General features: G+C 36.6%; 1 protein-coding gene across 8 annotated transcripts in view; it reads right to left on the bottom strand.

The window, feature by feature from the left end:
- Positions 1 to 15,931, bottom strand: part of LOC148779980 (protein PIN-LIKES 1-like) — a 38,703-nt gene extending 22,772 nt beyond the window's left edge. For 3 of the 8 annotated variants that reach the window (XM_088850229.1, XM_088850231.1, XM_088850232.1), the window contains exons 1-6: positions 15,404 to 15,931; positions 14,637 to 15,192; positions 4,016 to 4,080; positions 3,554 to 3,595; positions 3,371 to 3,439; positions 3,068 to 3,259 (exon numbers count right to left, since the gene is read on the bottom strand). In XM_088850229.1, coding sequence (XP_088706355.1) covers positions 3,068 to 3,259; positions 3,371 to 3,439; positions 3,554 to 3,595; positions 4,016 to 4,080; positions 14,637 to 14,868 — 600 coding nt within the window. In that variant the 5' untranslated portion in view covers positions 14,869 to 15,192; positions 15,404 to 15,931. The remainder of the gene's footprint in view (positions 1 to 3,067; positions 3,260 to 3,370; positions 3,440 to 3,553; positions 3,596 to 4,015; positions 4,081 to 14,636; positions 15,193 to 15,403) is intronic. The other 5 variants (XM_088850230.1, XM_088850235.1, XM_088850233.1 and 2 more) reach the window with 5 other exon arrangements.
- Positions 15,932 to 16,869: the final 938 nt, after the last annotated feature.

Raw genomic sequence — 16,869 nt, 5'->3', positions numbered from 1 at the left:
TCCTCAACTACTCCAATCCCTCCATAAACTCAGCCAATGAAAGAAGGCTAGCACACCCTTCATCTGATTTAAAAGCACTTTCCTTCTTAGATGGACTTAAAACCACTTTTATCGTATCTTTGATGAATGAATAAGTGCTTTTAAGTCCATTATGTATGGTACGTCTATCATACTGTCATGGTCTACCCAACAATAAATGACATGCATCCATAGGCACGACATCGCCCCAGACCTCAGCTTTATAATGCTTTCCAATAGAAAAAGAAACTAGGCAACGCTTGGAAACTGTTACCTTATTTCCCTTTTTGAACCAAGCTACGTGTATGGTTTTAGATGGCTTTTTGTCTTCAACTTCAGCTCGTCTGGAATCTCTTGAGAAACAATATTTTCACAGCTTCCCCCATCAATGATACATTTGCAAATCTTCCCGTAGGCCGTGCATCAAATGTGGAAAATATTAGTGTGCAACCAATCAGCCTCATGTACTACCTTGGGTGTCACCACAGATGCCTCAGCTGAGCTTCAACCTTAACTGCGAGGTTGTAAGCCTCATCTATGGTCCAATACCGCTGTAAAACCACCACATCTTGTATACACGATCTTAGCCCACCAACAGAGCGAGCTAGGGACTGCTCTTCCCTTTCAACCACATTACTGTGAGCCATCAACTCATAAAATTCATCGGTATACTCCTCTACACTCTTTTCTCCTTGATGAAGATTATTCATTTTACGATAGAGAGATTGCAAATAATTTTCAAGCAGGTATTTTTCTTTTAATTTCTTTTTCATCTTCTCCAATGTATTAATCTTGGGCTTTCTCATCGTCTCTCTTCTAACTCGAAGTTGTTCCCACCATGTCGAGGCAACTTTTTTTAATTTTATAACAATTTTACTCTTTCATTTTCAGGTACGTCCTTATAATAAAAAACCTTTTTTACATTATTTAACCATTCTATAAACTCCTCAGGTTGAGGCTTACCGTCAGAATCAGGTATATTCACCTTCAAATCGACATCCCTAGAGTGACGCACCCCACCTCTAGGTCTCCGGTCACTATCCTCATCCCTCGACTCTACAAGCGGAGCACGAAGACGAAAAGGGATGTATTTGAGATCATCTTAAGCTGAAAGATCACCATCTTGTTTATTATTGAGGATCGCGAATTGTTGTGTCAGCTGCTGAACTTGTCTTTCAAGTTCCTCAATTCTCTCATCTCAAGGATCACATAGCGCGTCCATAAAAATCCCCCTTCTATGGCCCCTTGCGCCATGGGTTTGCCAAAATCACAAACCCTAAACAAATTATCAACAAAAATTGCTGAAATCAGCAAGATCTAAGTTGTTCTGGAAAAACTTTATAGCAAACCCTAGACCCCAGTATAATTTTCCCTCTTTGTTAGCCTAGGGCACCAAAAAAATGGTGCTACAGTAAATCTATATGTACTACAGTAACTCCATACTTGCTACAGTACTTCTGTGTAGATCGCAGGCTCTGATACCATTTGATGTAGGAGAACTTGAAGAAACATTAAAAAATCAGCAATAAACATCTTGACACAGGCAATTTTGGAGAAACCCTAAGGCTTTCTCCCACCTAGGGCTCAAGCCTTAAGCTTCTTTCACAAAACAAAGTCTTTCCTTTTTTAAAGAGGAATACATGAATGACTCTCCAACCCATCCATACCTTTATTTATATTGAAAAATTATTGTTTTGAACAATATTTGCCCATACAATTAAATTTTGATGAAAAGGTCATAACTTAAGTATAACTCGAAACTAAACTCCCTAACTTTAATTGAAATATCTAAAAAGTCCCTAACTGGTCCAGCAATGAAATAAATAAATAAAAATATCTGAAATAGCCTCAAAAACTAAAACACAACACCTAAACTATTTCTTGCTTTTCTTGTTCTTCTTGGAAGCCCTCTTAGGGTTTTCATCCTCCAAATATGAGCAAAAATTACGAGGAATTTGTCGCTCCAAAAGAAGATACTCGTGGCTACTTGTTGTGCTTAGATCTCCATCAACCTTTCTTGATTAGCAAGTTGACTACCATTGCTTCTTATATAAAACGCAAGGTCCGATATTACATTACACCTCTTACATGTATAATACATTACCTTATATTAACCCTATACATCACTTCCTAACAAGTATTTTCCATGTGTATCCTTCAGATCACAGAATGCTGACACAAGGGTAAGCATATCTAGAGAATTATGAAATGAGGAGATTTAGATATATAGAAAAGAAAATCAGTAGTGAACAATCAAAGATGCATACCAAGAATTAAAAAATCGATACACATTTTCATCTTTGAAAAAAGGATAATTATAAAAACAATATGTATTAAATAAACAAGGAATTTTAATAAATATATTGCATTTCACCACCCCCAAAATAACATATGAAGCTATATATATACCCAAATATTGATCAATGGGCACATCAAAATTCTAAGCGCCAATTCTTCCATCATGGAAACCAAGCACACGATTAATGAGAATGGCCTGCGCGTAGAAATAAATGTCTATATCGTTACATGCAATGGGATGCAAAAAAGCTGCCTATCGATTTGAAGGTAGGTGACCGATTTGGGTGGATTCAAAGGTAGAACTATTGCAGATGGTAGAAACGGTGCTAATAATCCATTGCCACAAGCATGGTTCCTGATTTCATGTTTGATTTTCTTACAACTTGATCAACTTTCCTTGTGTCATTCTCAAGTGTGCAGACAGGTTTCATATGGCCATCACCATTATGCCCACGACACATGCAATTCAACATTAAGAGGTAAGACCTAATGAGATACATAAAAATAAAATACCATAAATAAAAAATAAAAAAAATTTAAAAGTCCAAAATTCCAACTCAACCTTAAGAGGTAAGATCTAATGAGATACAATAAATATAAAATACCATAAATAAAAAATAAAAAACATTTAACAGTCCAAAATTCCAATTCACTAATGGAACAACTACTGAGTCAAGACCGGCAGCTTTCCTAATGATGCAACAAATCAACCCCGACTCAATGCAAGATGAGGAGTAAATAGTAAGTTTACCAAAGGATGGGATACGCTATTGCCAAATGCACAAGAAGCAATAACCAAGGAATCATCTTTAAGAATATTAACATTCTTTACAGAAACATCCCCCATAGAAACTTGATTGCCCCAAGCATCAATGGGGACCATACAGTTGGTTTCGTTCATCAAGCGAAGAACAGCCTTGCCGAGTAACAAACCAATAAGCACCTAATGTATGAACACGACACATTTTAGTTTGAAAAAGAAGACAAAGTTATTGAAAACAATAAAATGTGAACTAAGAAACTAAATCAATGTTCTCCCTGGTACACATCATACCTGTAGGCTGGCAATCACAGGTAGAGAAAGCAGACTCCATTGAGCTTCAAGAGCAACAATCCTGGAGACCTGTATTAAACTAGCTAAGATCAATTAAAGTCAAAGAAACTCTATAGCTAGAGATAAATCTCTGCCAAGAGCATGGGTAATCACTAAGAAGGTTCATAAAGTAAAATTTTTCACCTTGGATATAAGAAAACAGGGTACGGTTATTCTGAAAGTCACCTGCTCACATTCGGAAATAGGAATTGCTCCCTCTTAATATTACATTAAGATAAAAAGAAACTGAATATCAATGCTTAATGAATTGTGTGAATTCAATAGAATATTCAAATGATGAGACTTTAGACACGCATCAGTATCAGACACAATCCAAAAAGTGGAACAAATTTCAGTCTACACTCTCCATAGTTCCTAAAGATCATATCCTATGAGCATAATCTAGAAAGCAATGGATGCAATCAAAGCCCACTTAGGCACATAATCGCAAAGAAATAACACTTTCCTAGTTTACTTTGACCAAAAAAAAATCCTCATTGAGTTTTCTTTATTTTTACTAGTTTAACTTACAGAAAAATAACCTAAGAAAAAAATGCTTCTTAATGATTTTTTGTAGGTTTTATTTCTTTATAGTAGTTTATCTACCTGACTTAGAATAGCTGGTGTCTCTGGAGTGATATGCCCAGATCTCTGCAACAACCCCACAAAAACTACCTTGACAAGTTAAAGCGCTCAAAGAATCAAACTAAGCTAAAATGGAATATTAACAAAGATATAAATAAAGAAAAATAAAGAAAACAAGAGAAAAAATGGCCATAAATAAATATTCGAAAAAATAAAAAGACTAGAGCCCATTGGTAGAGGGGAAAAATAATAATTTTACACCATCCAAATTGGTTCTCTTTGAGAGTAAAATGATGAATCTAACCCTTTCAATCCCCAAATGCTTGTGAACACGAGAACATTCCTATCATTCAAGACCATACGATACTTGACTACACTAACAGTGAAATAAGATTCTTTATTGGATGCAGGGGCATGATGCTACCAAATCAGTGTTTGAAAAATCATTGATCTAGATCGGAATCGCCCGATCCAAATTGAAAATCATCTTAGCTGTTCTAGATCCCGTAATAAGTCGGGATCTGACCGTCCCCCCCCCCCCCCCAAAACCGACTGGTTCAGCAAGATCCATACCGGTTCTCACCGAACTGGTCAGATCTATTAGAGAAACGTTTGGAAACAGTACTTTTTTTCTTTTTTTTTTCTTGTTAAATTGAATTTTGAAAAACCTTTAGGTCGTATCACCATTTGTCAGAGGTTTACATCATTGGTTGACCCCTTGCCCGTATAGATGCCATAGTCACCTTTCAACTCGCACGTGCAACTCATTGCATGAGGATTAAGTGTGGCATTTTTTTATGAAGGCTTTGCATGCCTCAAATTTTTGATGTGGGACAAGTCTTCCCTTCCACTACGATTTCTATGGGGTGACTAAATGGGACATCTTTACCACTTCTACAGTTGAATAACTAGGGCGAGTAGAAGAATAAATTTTAAAGTAAACAATGAAATATAGTAAGTTTGTCAAAATAAATAAATAAATTTTGAGGTAAATAACAATAATTCATGCAAGCATAAATGTATTTATTTGTTTTTTATTTCATTAAAATATGATTACAAATTTATATTTTGAGCAATAATGCAAACCATAGTTGTTGGAGACAAGAGTGGGATCGGTTCGGGAATCGCAGAACCGCCCTATTGCAAAAGTGCCATGGGTTTGAGATTGGCGTTTGTACAATGAACAACAGAGGGAACGAGATTCTTAGGTTTACGGGAGTGAGATCCCATATCGATGGGTTTGAGGTTTTGACTGGCAAGAATCTAAGCACCACTACACATTAAACAAGGTTGTCAAGTAGAGCAAGTACGGGTTCCCTTGGTTAAGGAATCAAGGTTTCCGTTTGTCATATAATGGGTGTTCTCAATATCAAGATTCTTCAAGTATAGGAATCAAGGTCCTCAGTTGATTGGCCCCAAGATCTGCAACTACCATTGGTTCAGGGAACGAGTCAAATATGTATGATATCCTCTAGTTAAATAAATCTATAGTGGCCCATATCTATACATCATATGCTTACATGCTACTTGATAAATGCTAAATACTACTGAACCCTTTACCATATATGTCCATAGTCCATGTTCCAAAATCCAACATGTACATATGAGCGTATGACAACCTCTAATTAAATAAATCCATAGTGCCCTATTTCTAGGCATACATGCTACTTGATGAAATATTAAATACTTTTAGGCACATTACTATATAGTCTGTGGTCCATAGTCCAAAATGTAATATGTATGACATCCTATGTTTAAATAAGTGCATCAAACCATATTTTTATGCAACACATGCCTATGTGCTTGATAAATCTAAAGAGTATGGATTATTTTGCTACTTAGTCAGTGGTCCTTAGTCCAAAATCTAATGTATGACATACCCTCTTTAATTAAATGCATATTACTAAAATTTGATACATCAAGTGCCTATATACTACTTGATAAATGCTAAAAGTATAGATCACTCTATTAGATAGTCCATAGTATACTTATGTAATACATTCTTCTTATATATACTCCAAATCCCATTAGAGGTATAACTTTAATAACAAAATCCCTCGAACCACCAAGATATTCGTTACACACAAATCCAAGAAATAATCTACAAGTATATAAATTGGATTTTTTCCATTATTTTAATCAACTACATACCTAGATCACCAACACGTACCCCCCCCCCCCCTTCCCCACCCAATTCACCCTCCCTCTATATTAACCCTTGGCCCAAAAAACCAGCCCACACAGCTCCTTCACCATTAGCTTGTGGTGATTATTCTGGTGAATCTGGTCGTTCCTCCCAACTCTTCCACACTACAGGTATGTGCGCTTGTGCTCTTTCCCTGTGTATTTCTCTGACTCTAGTGTGTGCATAAGAGAGAGAGAGAGAGAGAGTTGAGTGAGTGTGTGCAGTAAAGAGAGAGGTGTGTGTATGCACAATAGAGTTGTGTCTGCAGTAGAGAGAGAGGTGTGTGTACGCAGTGGAGAGTTGTGTGTGCAGTAGAGAGAGTTGTATGCAATAGAGAGAGGTGTGCGTAGGGAGGAGTGAGAGTGAGAGTGAGAGTGGAGAGATAGCGATCAGATAAATGGTTTTTTTGTTGCTTTTCATATATATTTTCTGATTTGTCATAATCAGGTATTTGGATTGAAACACGAATGTTGCATGGGTTTCAAGGCATTGAATTTCTAAGATATATGTAATAAATCTGGTTTTAGGATCAGAATATGAATGTTGCGTTGGTTACTGTCTTGATTTGACATTTTATTGGATAATCTGGTATTTGATCAAAGCATGAATACTGAGTTTGTTGCTTTGTTATAAAACTTGCCATTTGCATGAATACTAAATTTGTTGCTCTGTTACAAAACTTGCCACTTATATAAAAAGGGGAGATGGAGAGAGAGGAGTAGGAATATTGTGGAACTGGATTCATCTGTTTTTTAAAGTAGATTCCACATTTATGGAACCCAAGATTATAATGTACCAAAACCTTGGACCATGTTTGATGGGAACAGGAATGTATTTCGAAATGGTATTGAAATCCACTAATGGTTGGAACGTGATCCCTTTATTTGGGAGCGAGATCTCAAAATTGAAAACCGGAGTCCCAATGAGATCCCTAGGAGAAACCGTGGGATCGAGGTTCTGGAGCGAGAACGCCACCCTACCCCCACGATTCCCTTAACTATGATGCAAACTCGTTTTGGAGATTTTTGAAAAATCATGTTTTAAAAATTAATAATTCTTGGAATAAATGAAGGGCTTTTGATGCATATAGTTTATTATCAGCATATGGAGTGATTCAATCATTTTTTCATTTTTATCATTTCTCAAATTTTATGCCATTATTTTTCATTTTTAGTGAAAAATCATTTTTTAAAAGGCTTTTTTAAAATGTCGTGACATCAAAATTTATAAGGGGTTTTATATTTATTTTTAATCTTATGATAAAGTTTTTTTTTTTTTTTTGAATCACATTTGATGTAATATTAAAACATTATAATTAGAAATTATACATACATTAGTATAATTAACAACCAAATCTTGTATTTTATTTATTTATATTTAAATTACATAATGTATTGTTTTTTGTTATAATACTTAATAAGATTTTTTAAAAATTAGATGATATTACGAGACAAAGTTTACGGTATAGCATCACATTTGACACCTGAGAAAGCCAGAGCCCGATTATGAGGGACATCAACAAGTGTTACAAGCATACGTAGATGACTTTGGGGTTGTGATAATTTTGGATGAGTAGAGAGATTGAGAGAATTAAAAAATGTTTGATGCGCTACTAATTTCACTCTATAAGGGGTATTATTAATCTTATAGTATAAAAGTGCTTTTTAGTATTTCATGAATCATGTTTAACGTGATATTATAATATTATATTATAATTAATAATTATACAGACATCCTGATATGAAAACATCGTCTTAATATTTACGTATTTTTTGCAAAATAACGAAAGTACAAAATATAGCAATCGCAATTTTTTTTCGAAACTCAAAAAATTATTTGAAGGGATTTTTTGAAATTTTTTTTAAGCCAAAACCAGCCGATCTAGCAGATTCTTTGATCCGAATCGCCAATCCACTGATCCGACATTTTTTTGAGTGGCTAATCCGGGTCACCAATCCTTTTTTTTTAACCTTGCACCAAATATTGCTAAGTGTTCTAATCAATAGGTCATATTTTCTGGGGCATTGATTTCTCTACAATCTATTCATACGGAACGTTTTGTTCACCACGATAAATTTCCCATAATAGGGGTTTTCATAAAACAACCCTCAAGAAATACACTATTTAATACCCTTTTGTCCCACCCTCAAGATGTCCACTGAGGATGATGCCAAAATTGGTTAGTAGTGGATTACAACTGTTTTGAAGAAAGTTTAATGTATTCTATTATTGTGGGTTAGAAACTATTGAAGGGCAGTTTCCAATTTTGCCCCTACATAGACAAAAATAATTTTTTGGCAAAATCACCTACATGAGATAGTGGTATTTTCTATATACTAACCCTAAATACCCTATGAGATGTTTAAATTTTCGATTACCACATATCTTGTTGAGTAAATTACCATGATATTAGTATTTTTTAGCACTAGTATCTTGCCAAGTCACATTATGGGATATTCGTACTATATATATATAATGGGTCCCTTAAGGGGGAGGTTTATAAAACAGCTGCGCGTTCAGCAATTCATTATGGGATGAAGGGTGGGAGGTCAAGAAACAACATATCCACATAATGCATGTAGCATAGATGAGAATGTTGGGATGGATGAGTTGAAGACAAAGAAGGATGGAAATCGTAATGAATACAGTGGAGGGAGCTTAGGAGTAGCTCCAATTGGCGATAAAATGAGGGTAGGGGTGGTATTGAACCTGGACCCGACCCGGGACCCACCGAGTATACCCAACACGGGTCCAGCATTTGGACCCAATGGGTCGGGTCCGAGCCTAAAACTTGGACCCATAACCACAAACCGCTAGAGACAAAATACTTTACTTTAAGCCCTATTCGTTTGGGTGTATTGAGGATCGTATGCAATAAGAACTCGTAGTCATTTTTAGCTATTAAACGACAAATCAAACAGCTTGAAATATAACGGCGGGTGATTGTGACATTGTTGCCAATAATACGGGTATATGATTGTAAAAAAAAGGGCAAAAAATAAAAAAGAAGCATATAGTGAGGGTGGCAATGGACCCGACTAGACCGAGACCCGACGGGCATGGGAATGGGTATCCAACGGGTCGGGTCCGAGTACAAAACTTGGAGCTGAATACTATTCGGGTCTGGGCCCGGGTCCAGCTAGACCCAACCCGTTGCCACCCCTAAATGAGGGAAAGTAACATTAGGTGGTCTAGTTATATGCAACGTTGACCTAGAACACCAATTAGGATCGTGATTTTGGTTCAAGTAGAAGACTCTAAAAGGGCAAGGTGTAAGCCCCAAAGGACATGGATAGAAATAGTGAGAAATGATATATTAAGTTATAGTCTAACTAAGAGTATGGCCCTTGATAGAGCAGAACAGGGGACCAAGATTTATTTAGCCGAACCCAAATAGTTGGGATATGGCTGGGATGATGGCGTTAAGTACTTAAGTTGTCAGAGGAGATTGATGTTTTCAAAAACCAGTATCTAACTAGAGATGTTAACGGGTGGGGTTGGGTCCTAATCGATCATGAACCGAACTCGACACGACTGGGTCTTAGTTGGATCCAAACTGTGTCAAGTCCAAGTCATTGGACAAGGACTTGACCAGCAAGTTGAGTGGGGTACAGTTTTAGATAAAAAATAAATAAATTTTATTACAAATATTTGTAATATATAAATAATGTAGCACATATACATATATATAAATATAAAGTTGGGTTGGGCAGGTTCGACCATGGCCCACACCCAACCCGATCCGATAAGGTCCAAGATGGACCCAGACCCGACCCAGGTCAATTGGACTTGGACCCGCCATATCAAGGTCCAACATTTTGGTCCAAATTTGGAGCCACGTTGGTTGAAGTTTTCAACCTGTCGGGTCAACCCGACCAAATTGCCACCTCTATATCTCGCTTTAAACACCTCATGAGATAATGGTATTTTTTAACATGAATGTCTCACTGAGTCAATCCTGAGATACTCATGCTTTGAATAAAAATACCTAATAAGATGTTTAGAGTGTAGTAAGCTATTGATGTATGGCAAGGGAAAGTATACAATAAGATCATTTACTTTTGGTACAAGAAGGTCACAATCACCTCTAGCCATCAAATGTAAAATCAGGTGGCTGGGAGTGCATCGTTGCCCGCATAAAATCCGAAAAAGATTTTCTCAAACTTTGAGCAGAGTCGATGCCCTTAACCACCTAATTTCACATCTGACAGCTAAGGGTGATTGCGATTTTTTTGTACCAAAAATAAATAATTTTATTATATATTAGTTTTGAAAAAGGTTCTTTGAAAACAACAAAGGGAATTTCACAATTTGATTGGGCATTTTCAAATTTAGGACAATGTATGACTTAAGTGAGGGCTTTAGTCCTACTGAGACAAATTAGAATGAGCGAGTCACGTACATAGAGAGAAATCCTCTCTACCTTTGTGGTCATGGAATATGGAACAGAGTAAGAAGGCCTATGCAGAGCATGTGGCATTGCATGTGAGCAATGTAAAGGCACTTGAGGCTCACTTTGCACTTCTCACATTCATGGCACATGAGGTGCACGATGCCCATGCTATTCATGACCTCAGCAGTGGTCATGACTTTTAGCCTATGTTGAAAAGTGTTTCGCAACCTTTGGCTCCAGTTATGACAGTTCACCATGGGCGACTAGGCCCTACGATTTCACGTCATGGTTCATTAGTCTCTCCTGCATCATTAGTCTCTCCTGCCACCCATTTGCTTTGCCACATGTCACTCTCTTATGACATGTGTAGACACATGTTTGCCGTGTGTAACCAACCTTTTCAACAACTAGTAACTAAGATTTCTTTGTAAGTCAAGATTCCATTAACGGATTTTTATGAAACTTAGACCGAATCAAAGCCTGTACCCAGCTAAAATATTTTATGGGCAAATCAATGTGAAATCTATGTTCATCAAGAGGTTTCACATGGAATGCAACTCACAAAACCTACACATTGCTTCTAGGGGCAATGGTATCCTAGGGTTATTCTCGTCACAACCCAATTGCATCTTGGATCTTGCAAGTCATGTGCTTTAATTATGTTGAAGGCAGCAAGAGCATATCATGCCACCCAGTCCAACTATTCAAGCGAAGGTGTCCTATGTTTCGGAATGTTCAAATTACCCTTTTGGAAACCTCAATCTGGGCTCTATTTACAACTTGAACTTCGCAATAACTATATTGATTTCAGCCAAGAATTTTGGGATTAATACATATTGCTGAAAACTTAGTCTCATTTGAGACTTGGCTTCGAAGTGACTGTATAGACCTCACGTTGAGTTGCTTTCGCCTAAGTAGTGCAGTTTAGACATTGGTTGAAGTATTCACTTCAATTGTGGATTATGCCCATTGACCGTGATCATACAGTATTGACATCGGTTATGTTGCTTTGACCAATATTGTTAGATTCGTTTCAGAACCTCCTTCAATTTGGTCAGAAAAATGAAGCACTTCGGTAATTTGGCAGATTAGGGGAGAGACTTCAGATTTTTTTTTTTTAACTTAATATAAATCCGAAGTCTTCCTCAGAATCGGAAGAAGTACTGAAGCGCTTAATTTTTCTGAACAAACCGAAGAAGGTTCTGAAGCGAAATCTCACAACATTGGGTAGGAGAGAGGGAATGATCAAATGTTGAAAGGTAAATCTCCAAAGGCATGTTTCTATAAATTTCTCTAAAATTATGGAGCTGCTTTTGACACCCTCCTTTTCAGCTATCCCCACAAAAATACATGGGGGTCCTTTCGATACCCACCCATTGGGTAGGACAATGAAAACTAAGGGTCAAAATCATAAGTGGGAATGGCACCTACCCACTAAAAATGCCAAAAGAAAACTGGGAGGCTAAAATTTGGTATTCCTCTGTGTTTTCACCAGAAAAAAACCAAATTTTCGGAATAATTTCTACAGTAGCAACAATTTACTTTTTTCTGCCTCATGATCAGTCCTTATTTCCATATTTTTGCCCTAAAATCATACAAAAGAAGCAACTCTTTTGATTTCATTCCATGTAGTTTTCGCATGTATTTTCTGAAAGATGGACTATGTGATAAAGAACAGTGTATGTATTTAAAAAATTTCTTTTGCTTTCACCGGCAAGATCACTTACAATGTCCAATTACAAATAAAATTCCCTTGAAATAAATAAATAAAGTAAAAATTGGTTTCTCAGTTGCTACCACCTAATAACAAATCTTTATTCAATAATCAAAACCTAGACCTCTTTGCTTTATGGGAAAAGAAGAACATACATCAATAAATCTTAAAGAAATAAAATTGTAGGAGATTACCTCAACCTAGCTTAGTACACTCCACGTTGAGTCTCTTCCTTTCCGATGGTACTCGGGATCTTTGATCGATCTCTTGATTCTCTTTCTTATGGCAAAACCCAATTAATGCATATAAAACTCGATCTAGAACCAACCACCTAAAGCCTCAATGCCTTAGTCTTATTCTAGCCCCTTGGCTTGACCTTTATGAGAGATAAAAATCAAAGAGAGTGGGAGAAATCTACTAGCTAGGGGATGATCCATTTGCTACCCACAAAAATTATGAAACCAAACCTCGCTTTCTTTAGAACCCATAAGAGAGAAGTAAGATAACCTAGCCTAGGCGAGCCACCCTATTAGAGAGAGATAGAGGGTTTAAGGTGGGGAGTGGCCCCTTAGACTAGCTAGGGTTTAAGGTGGGGCATGCCCCCTTAGGTTATCTAGAGAGAGAGAGATGTAACCTGGGTGGGGCATGCCCCTCTAGAGACCTTCAGAGAGAGAATAATCTTAGAGAGAGAATAAGTGTAGAGATCATGAAAAAGAATGATCTCTTTTATAGATTTTTTATGCATCAGGGTTTGTCTTTTTAATGGGAGGATCAAACTTAACCATTGAACTAAGGAGACTTGTGGGGTGAGGTGTGCGTCAATCATTCCTTATATCCACCATCAAAATTCTAATGAAGGCACTAGAACATTATCCTCCCCTTCCTAAACCTATTCCCATCAAATAAATTAAATAACGAAAATATCTCTTTATTTTCTCTTTTAGTAAATATTCATTCCATATCTTTCAATGAAGCCTTTTTTATTCTCAAGACATTCTAAAACCATTTATTTCATTCCATATGCAAGAGGACTTCCCACCTAATTTAGGAAAGACAACTAACATGGAGATCCCCTCACAATATTTAGTAAGAGGTCACCTCCTCATGGGTGGGGCATGCCACCCATTGCGGCCTCTCATAAGCCCCACCCAATCCCACGAAAAATATTAAATGGGCCCCCATGTGTAAAGGTAGGTTCCACATATTTTTAGAAATAATAAAATTTGATTTTTAGATTTTTTTTAAACCTTTTAGTTTATTTAAAAGTTCAGAAAATGAATTTCTCTTTATTTATAAATCCAAATGACAATATTAAAATATCAGAAGATTCACAAAATTTCAAATAAACATTCTAAAAATCAAATAACATAAAATTAATTAAACTAAATTATTTTTATGATAATCGAATCTATATAGGTCTAGGATTTTATCAACGCACAAGAGTACTCCACCTTTAACTGTGGACCACGATCCACAATAGCTTTCTCAAACTGACCCAGCAGTTCCCATGACTCACAGTCCACTGCACGGCTCATAATTGGACCGTCAAAGTCAATCAATGGGCTAGGGGACATAATCTAAGTCTGTGAATTTCAAGTTCTCCCCTAAAGACAAAATCATGATCTGCTAGACCATGATGCAACCACGACTCTATAGTGCATAGAGGTAATCTCTAACACATGTACACGCTCCACCTTCAATAGTGGATATTTATCTCAATACAGCTATCTATATACATACCGTATAGAGGTTTTAACCTTATCTCTATAAGCCATCCAATAGAGGTTTTAGCCTTAAGCCATCCATCACACACAAATGTCACACAGTCCCTCGGCTCTCATCCGGGTATACTCCAGCCTCATCAAGGGCTAACCCACTAAACCCTTCTTGATTTTAACTCTATGCCCTGGGACCTTGGGTTTTTCATAACTCGATTAGACTAACACATTGAGTCTAGTCCGAGTATCGACAAATTACATTTGCCTAGTATGGTCCACAAGAGGACCACACTCCCACTGAGTTTATTACTCATTTATTCAAAATGTTCTATACAATCTCTCTTAAGGAAGGCCACATAAATCCAACATTTTCCATCAATGGCATTGCAATGACAAATTTCTTCATTTTCTAATTTTCTTTTTACCTAATTTTCCAATGCTTTTCTTATAACTAACCTTTGTATTTAAACCACATAAGCTTTGAATGCAGAATTTTTCACGAGAAATGGAAAAATCTGAGTAGCAAAACTTGCCACATTTAGCAGTCTTGAAAACCTGGCATAGAGAAAATTACAAAAAAACTTGCCAAAATTTTAACAAGAAATTGTAAAATTCGGGTTTTAGAAACTTACCACATATAGCAGCAAGGCTCAGAGAGGTTTTTGCAGTGCCTAAGAAGACCTCTTTCACTGGAGCAATGGGAGCCAAAGAAGCAGACGCTTGAGGAATTGTGGAGACCGATCTCATGTTTAGAGTCTTTGCTCTGTTTCTGAAACCATAGGCAACAGTTTGTGGCCTCTTGGCAATACCAGGGACTAGGCACAGTGCATAACCAGGAAGAAGACGAGATGTTAGATTTGCCATTAATGGACACGCAAGAAACGATACCTTCACTCTTAAAGCTACTTCATGAGAAATTTTTACAGTGAATCATCAAATATGGAAACCATAGAACAAATGGATTCTCTCTGAAGCTTTGTAAAAGAGGTATCAATGAACTACTTTGTCATTTCTGCAAGCCCCGGAAGGTAGTGCAAAAGTCCACTAGAAGAAACCTTGGAAACTGATGATTTAGCCATATGGCTCTTCTAAGTCAAGGTTGAGCTTTTAAGAAACCAGTATTGATGAAGTCAAACAAACTTTCATGGATTAAAGCCCTAGAATCCATGGTCCCTCTCTCTAACTGCTCTGAAACAACGTGCCAATAATAGATATATCAGAAATTGAAAAGAAACCCTCAATACAGTGTCATTTCTCTGCAATTATCATGAATCAAAGAAAAATAAAGGAGGACTTGTTGGGACCCTAGATCCAATTCCTTTTCTGCAACCTCTGTTTTCTTCTTGAATAAAATACTTCCCTATATGAGTTTTCAGAACCAAAATCGATAAGGAATTACCTCATTTAGAAACCCTATACCCGCCCAAGACACATAAACCACAGCTGCCTTTAGAAGTCTTCCAATGAAGAGAAAGCAGGTCAACTTCTTGCAGAAACCACAGCTCCACTATGAGATTAAAAAGAGAGAGAGTTCTCTGAAGAAGAGAAAGAGAATGAGTGGGGCCGATCAAGAAGGCCTTTGAATCAGCAGTGTGGAGCAGCTGACAGCACAAAGCTCGGCAATTGTGTGCAAGTGATGGACACGTGGCGACGTATCAATGGGTTTTTCCATTTGGCGGGAACAACGTACTCTTCCCTCGTAGCAATCGTAATCATTTTTTTAAAAAAAATTGTTCTGGAAGGGCAAAATTTAATAATAGAAAATGCCCTCTACTTACTTTTTGTTTGCATTAGCGTCCGTCCACTTGGCGGTCGGGGATAGAAACAGGTCTGGTCAGGTCAGCAGCTAATTTGGAACCTGATCCGACTCGAAAAAGTAGAATATCTATCTATTTTATCTGGGTCTGGTTTGTATAGGGTTGCAACTTTAAACAATTTAATTATAGCGCATCTCTAAATTTTATCATAGCACGTCATTTTGGTATAAAAAATTATTATAAATATCTCAAAATCTATTTTCATATTTAATTATAATTTTTTAAACTCAAAACACAGTTAAAATCAAGAAAATTATAAAAAAAAAAAACCATTATATGCAACTTACCCCGATCCAAACCTTTTTTCACACTTTTTTTTCCCTACAACAATCTTTTTTCGCAAAAAGCCCAAGGTAAAACATTGTTATTTTTTTGACAAAAATGCCTTTCTTATACAAAAAAATCAATTGGCGCTGGCTATTTGTTCCAAGTAGTATATTGTCGGAGCGCAAAATCGGAGCAAATTGTCTAGAACATACTGCCGGAGCGTATATGTATCGAGCGTCGGAGTCGTATATGGAAACGATATAGAAGTTAACAATATGAGATAATAGGATACTTTTCCTAAAAAAAAATTGTTATCCAATAAAATTACAGTTTTTCTAATACCAATTGCAAAAAATACTAAGCATTTTTTCTTTTATTATAAAGCCGTTTGGGTGTTAAAGTATATTTTTCTCTCTAGGATTCTCTCCCTCAACATGAAGGGGATTTACAAGTATAGGAGTCGCAAGCTCAGTGGACAACAATTTTTTTTCAAAAACAATTTACAAGTGGAGAATGATAATGAGAGAGAGTAAAATTGGGATTGTTTTTGGAAATCTTTTTGTAAGCTCCAGATGATCTCCATTGTTTTTGCAAAAACAAAATCTTTCCAAAAGGGGATTCTTTTTGTGAAAACATGATGCTTTTTTAAAACAATTGTTTTTGGAACAATATTAAGATGATATTGGAAATCTTTTTACAAGCTGTGAATTCCTGCCATGGATGGCTTTATCGAACTTCAAAACAATTTTTTTATAATGATTCGATTGTAAAATTGTGAAGC

The sequence above is a fragment of the Amborella trichopoda genome, chromosome 10, assembly GCF_054954075.1.
Source record: "Amborella trichopoda isolate Santa Cruz 75 chromosome 10, AtrichopodaSantaCruz75HAP2 v2.0, whole genome shotgun sequence".
Lineage (NCBI taxonomy): Eukaryota > Viridiplantae > Streptophyta > Magnoliopsida > Amborellales > Amborellaceae > Amborella > Amborella trichopoda.
Note: the sequence above shows the minus strand (reverse complement) of the source record. Positions and strands in the feature narration are given on the sequence as shown.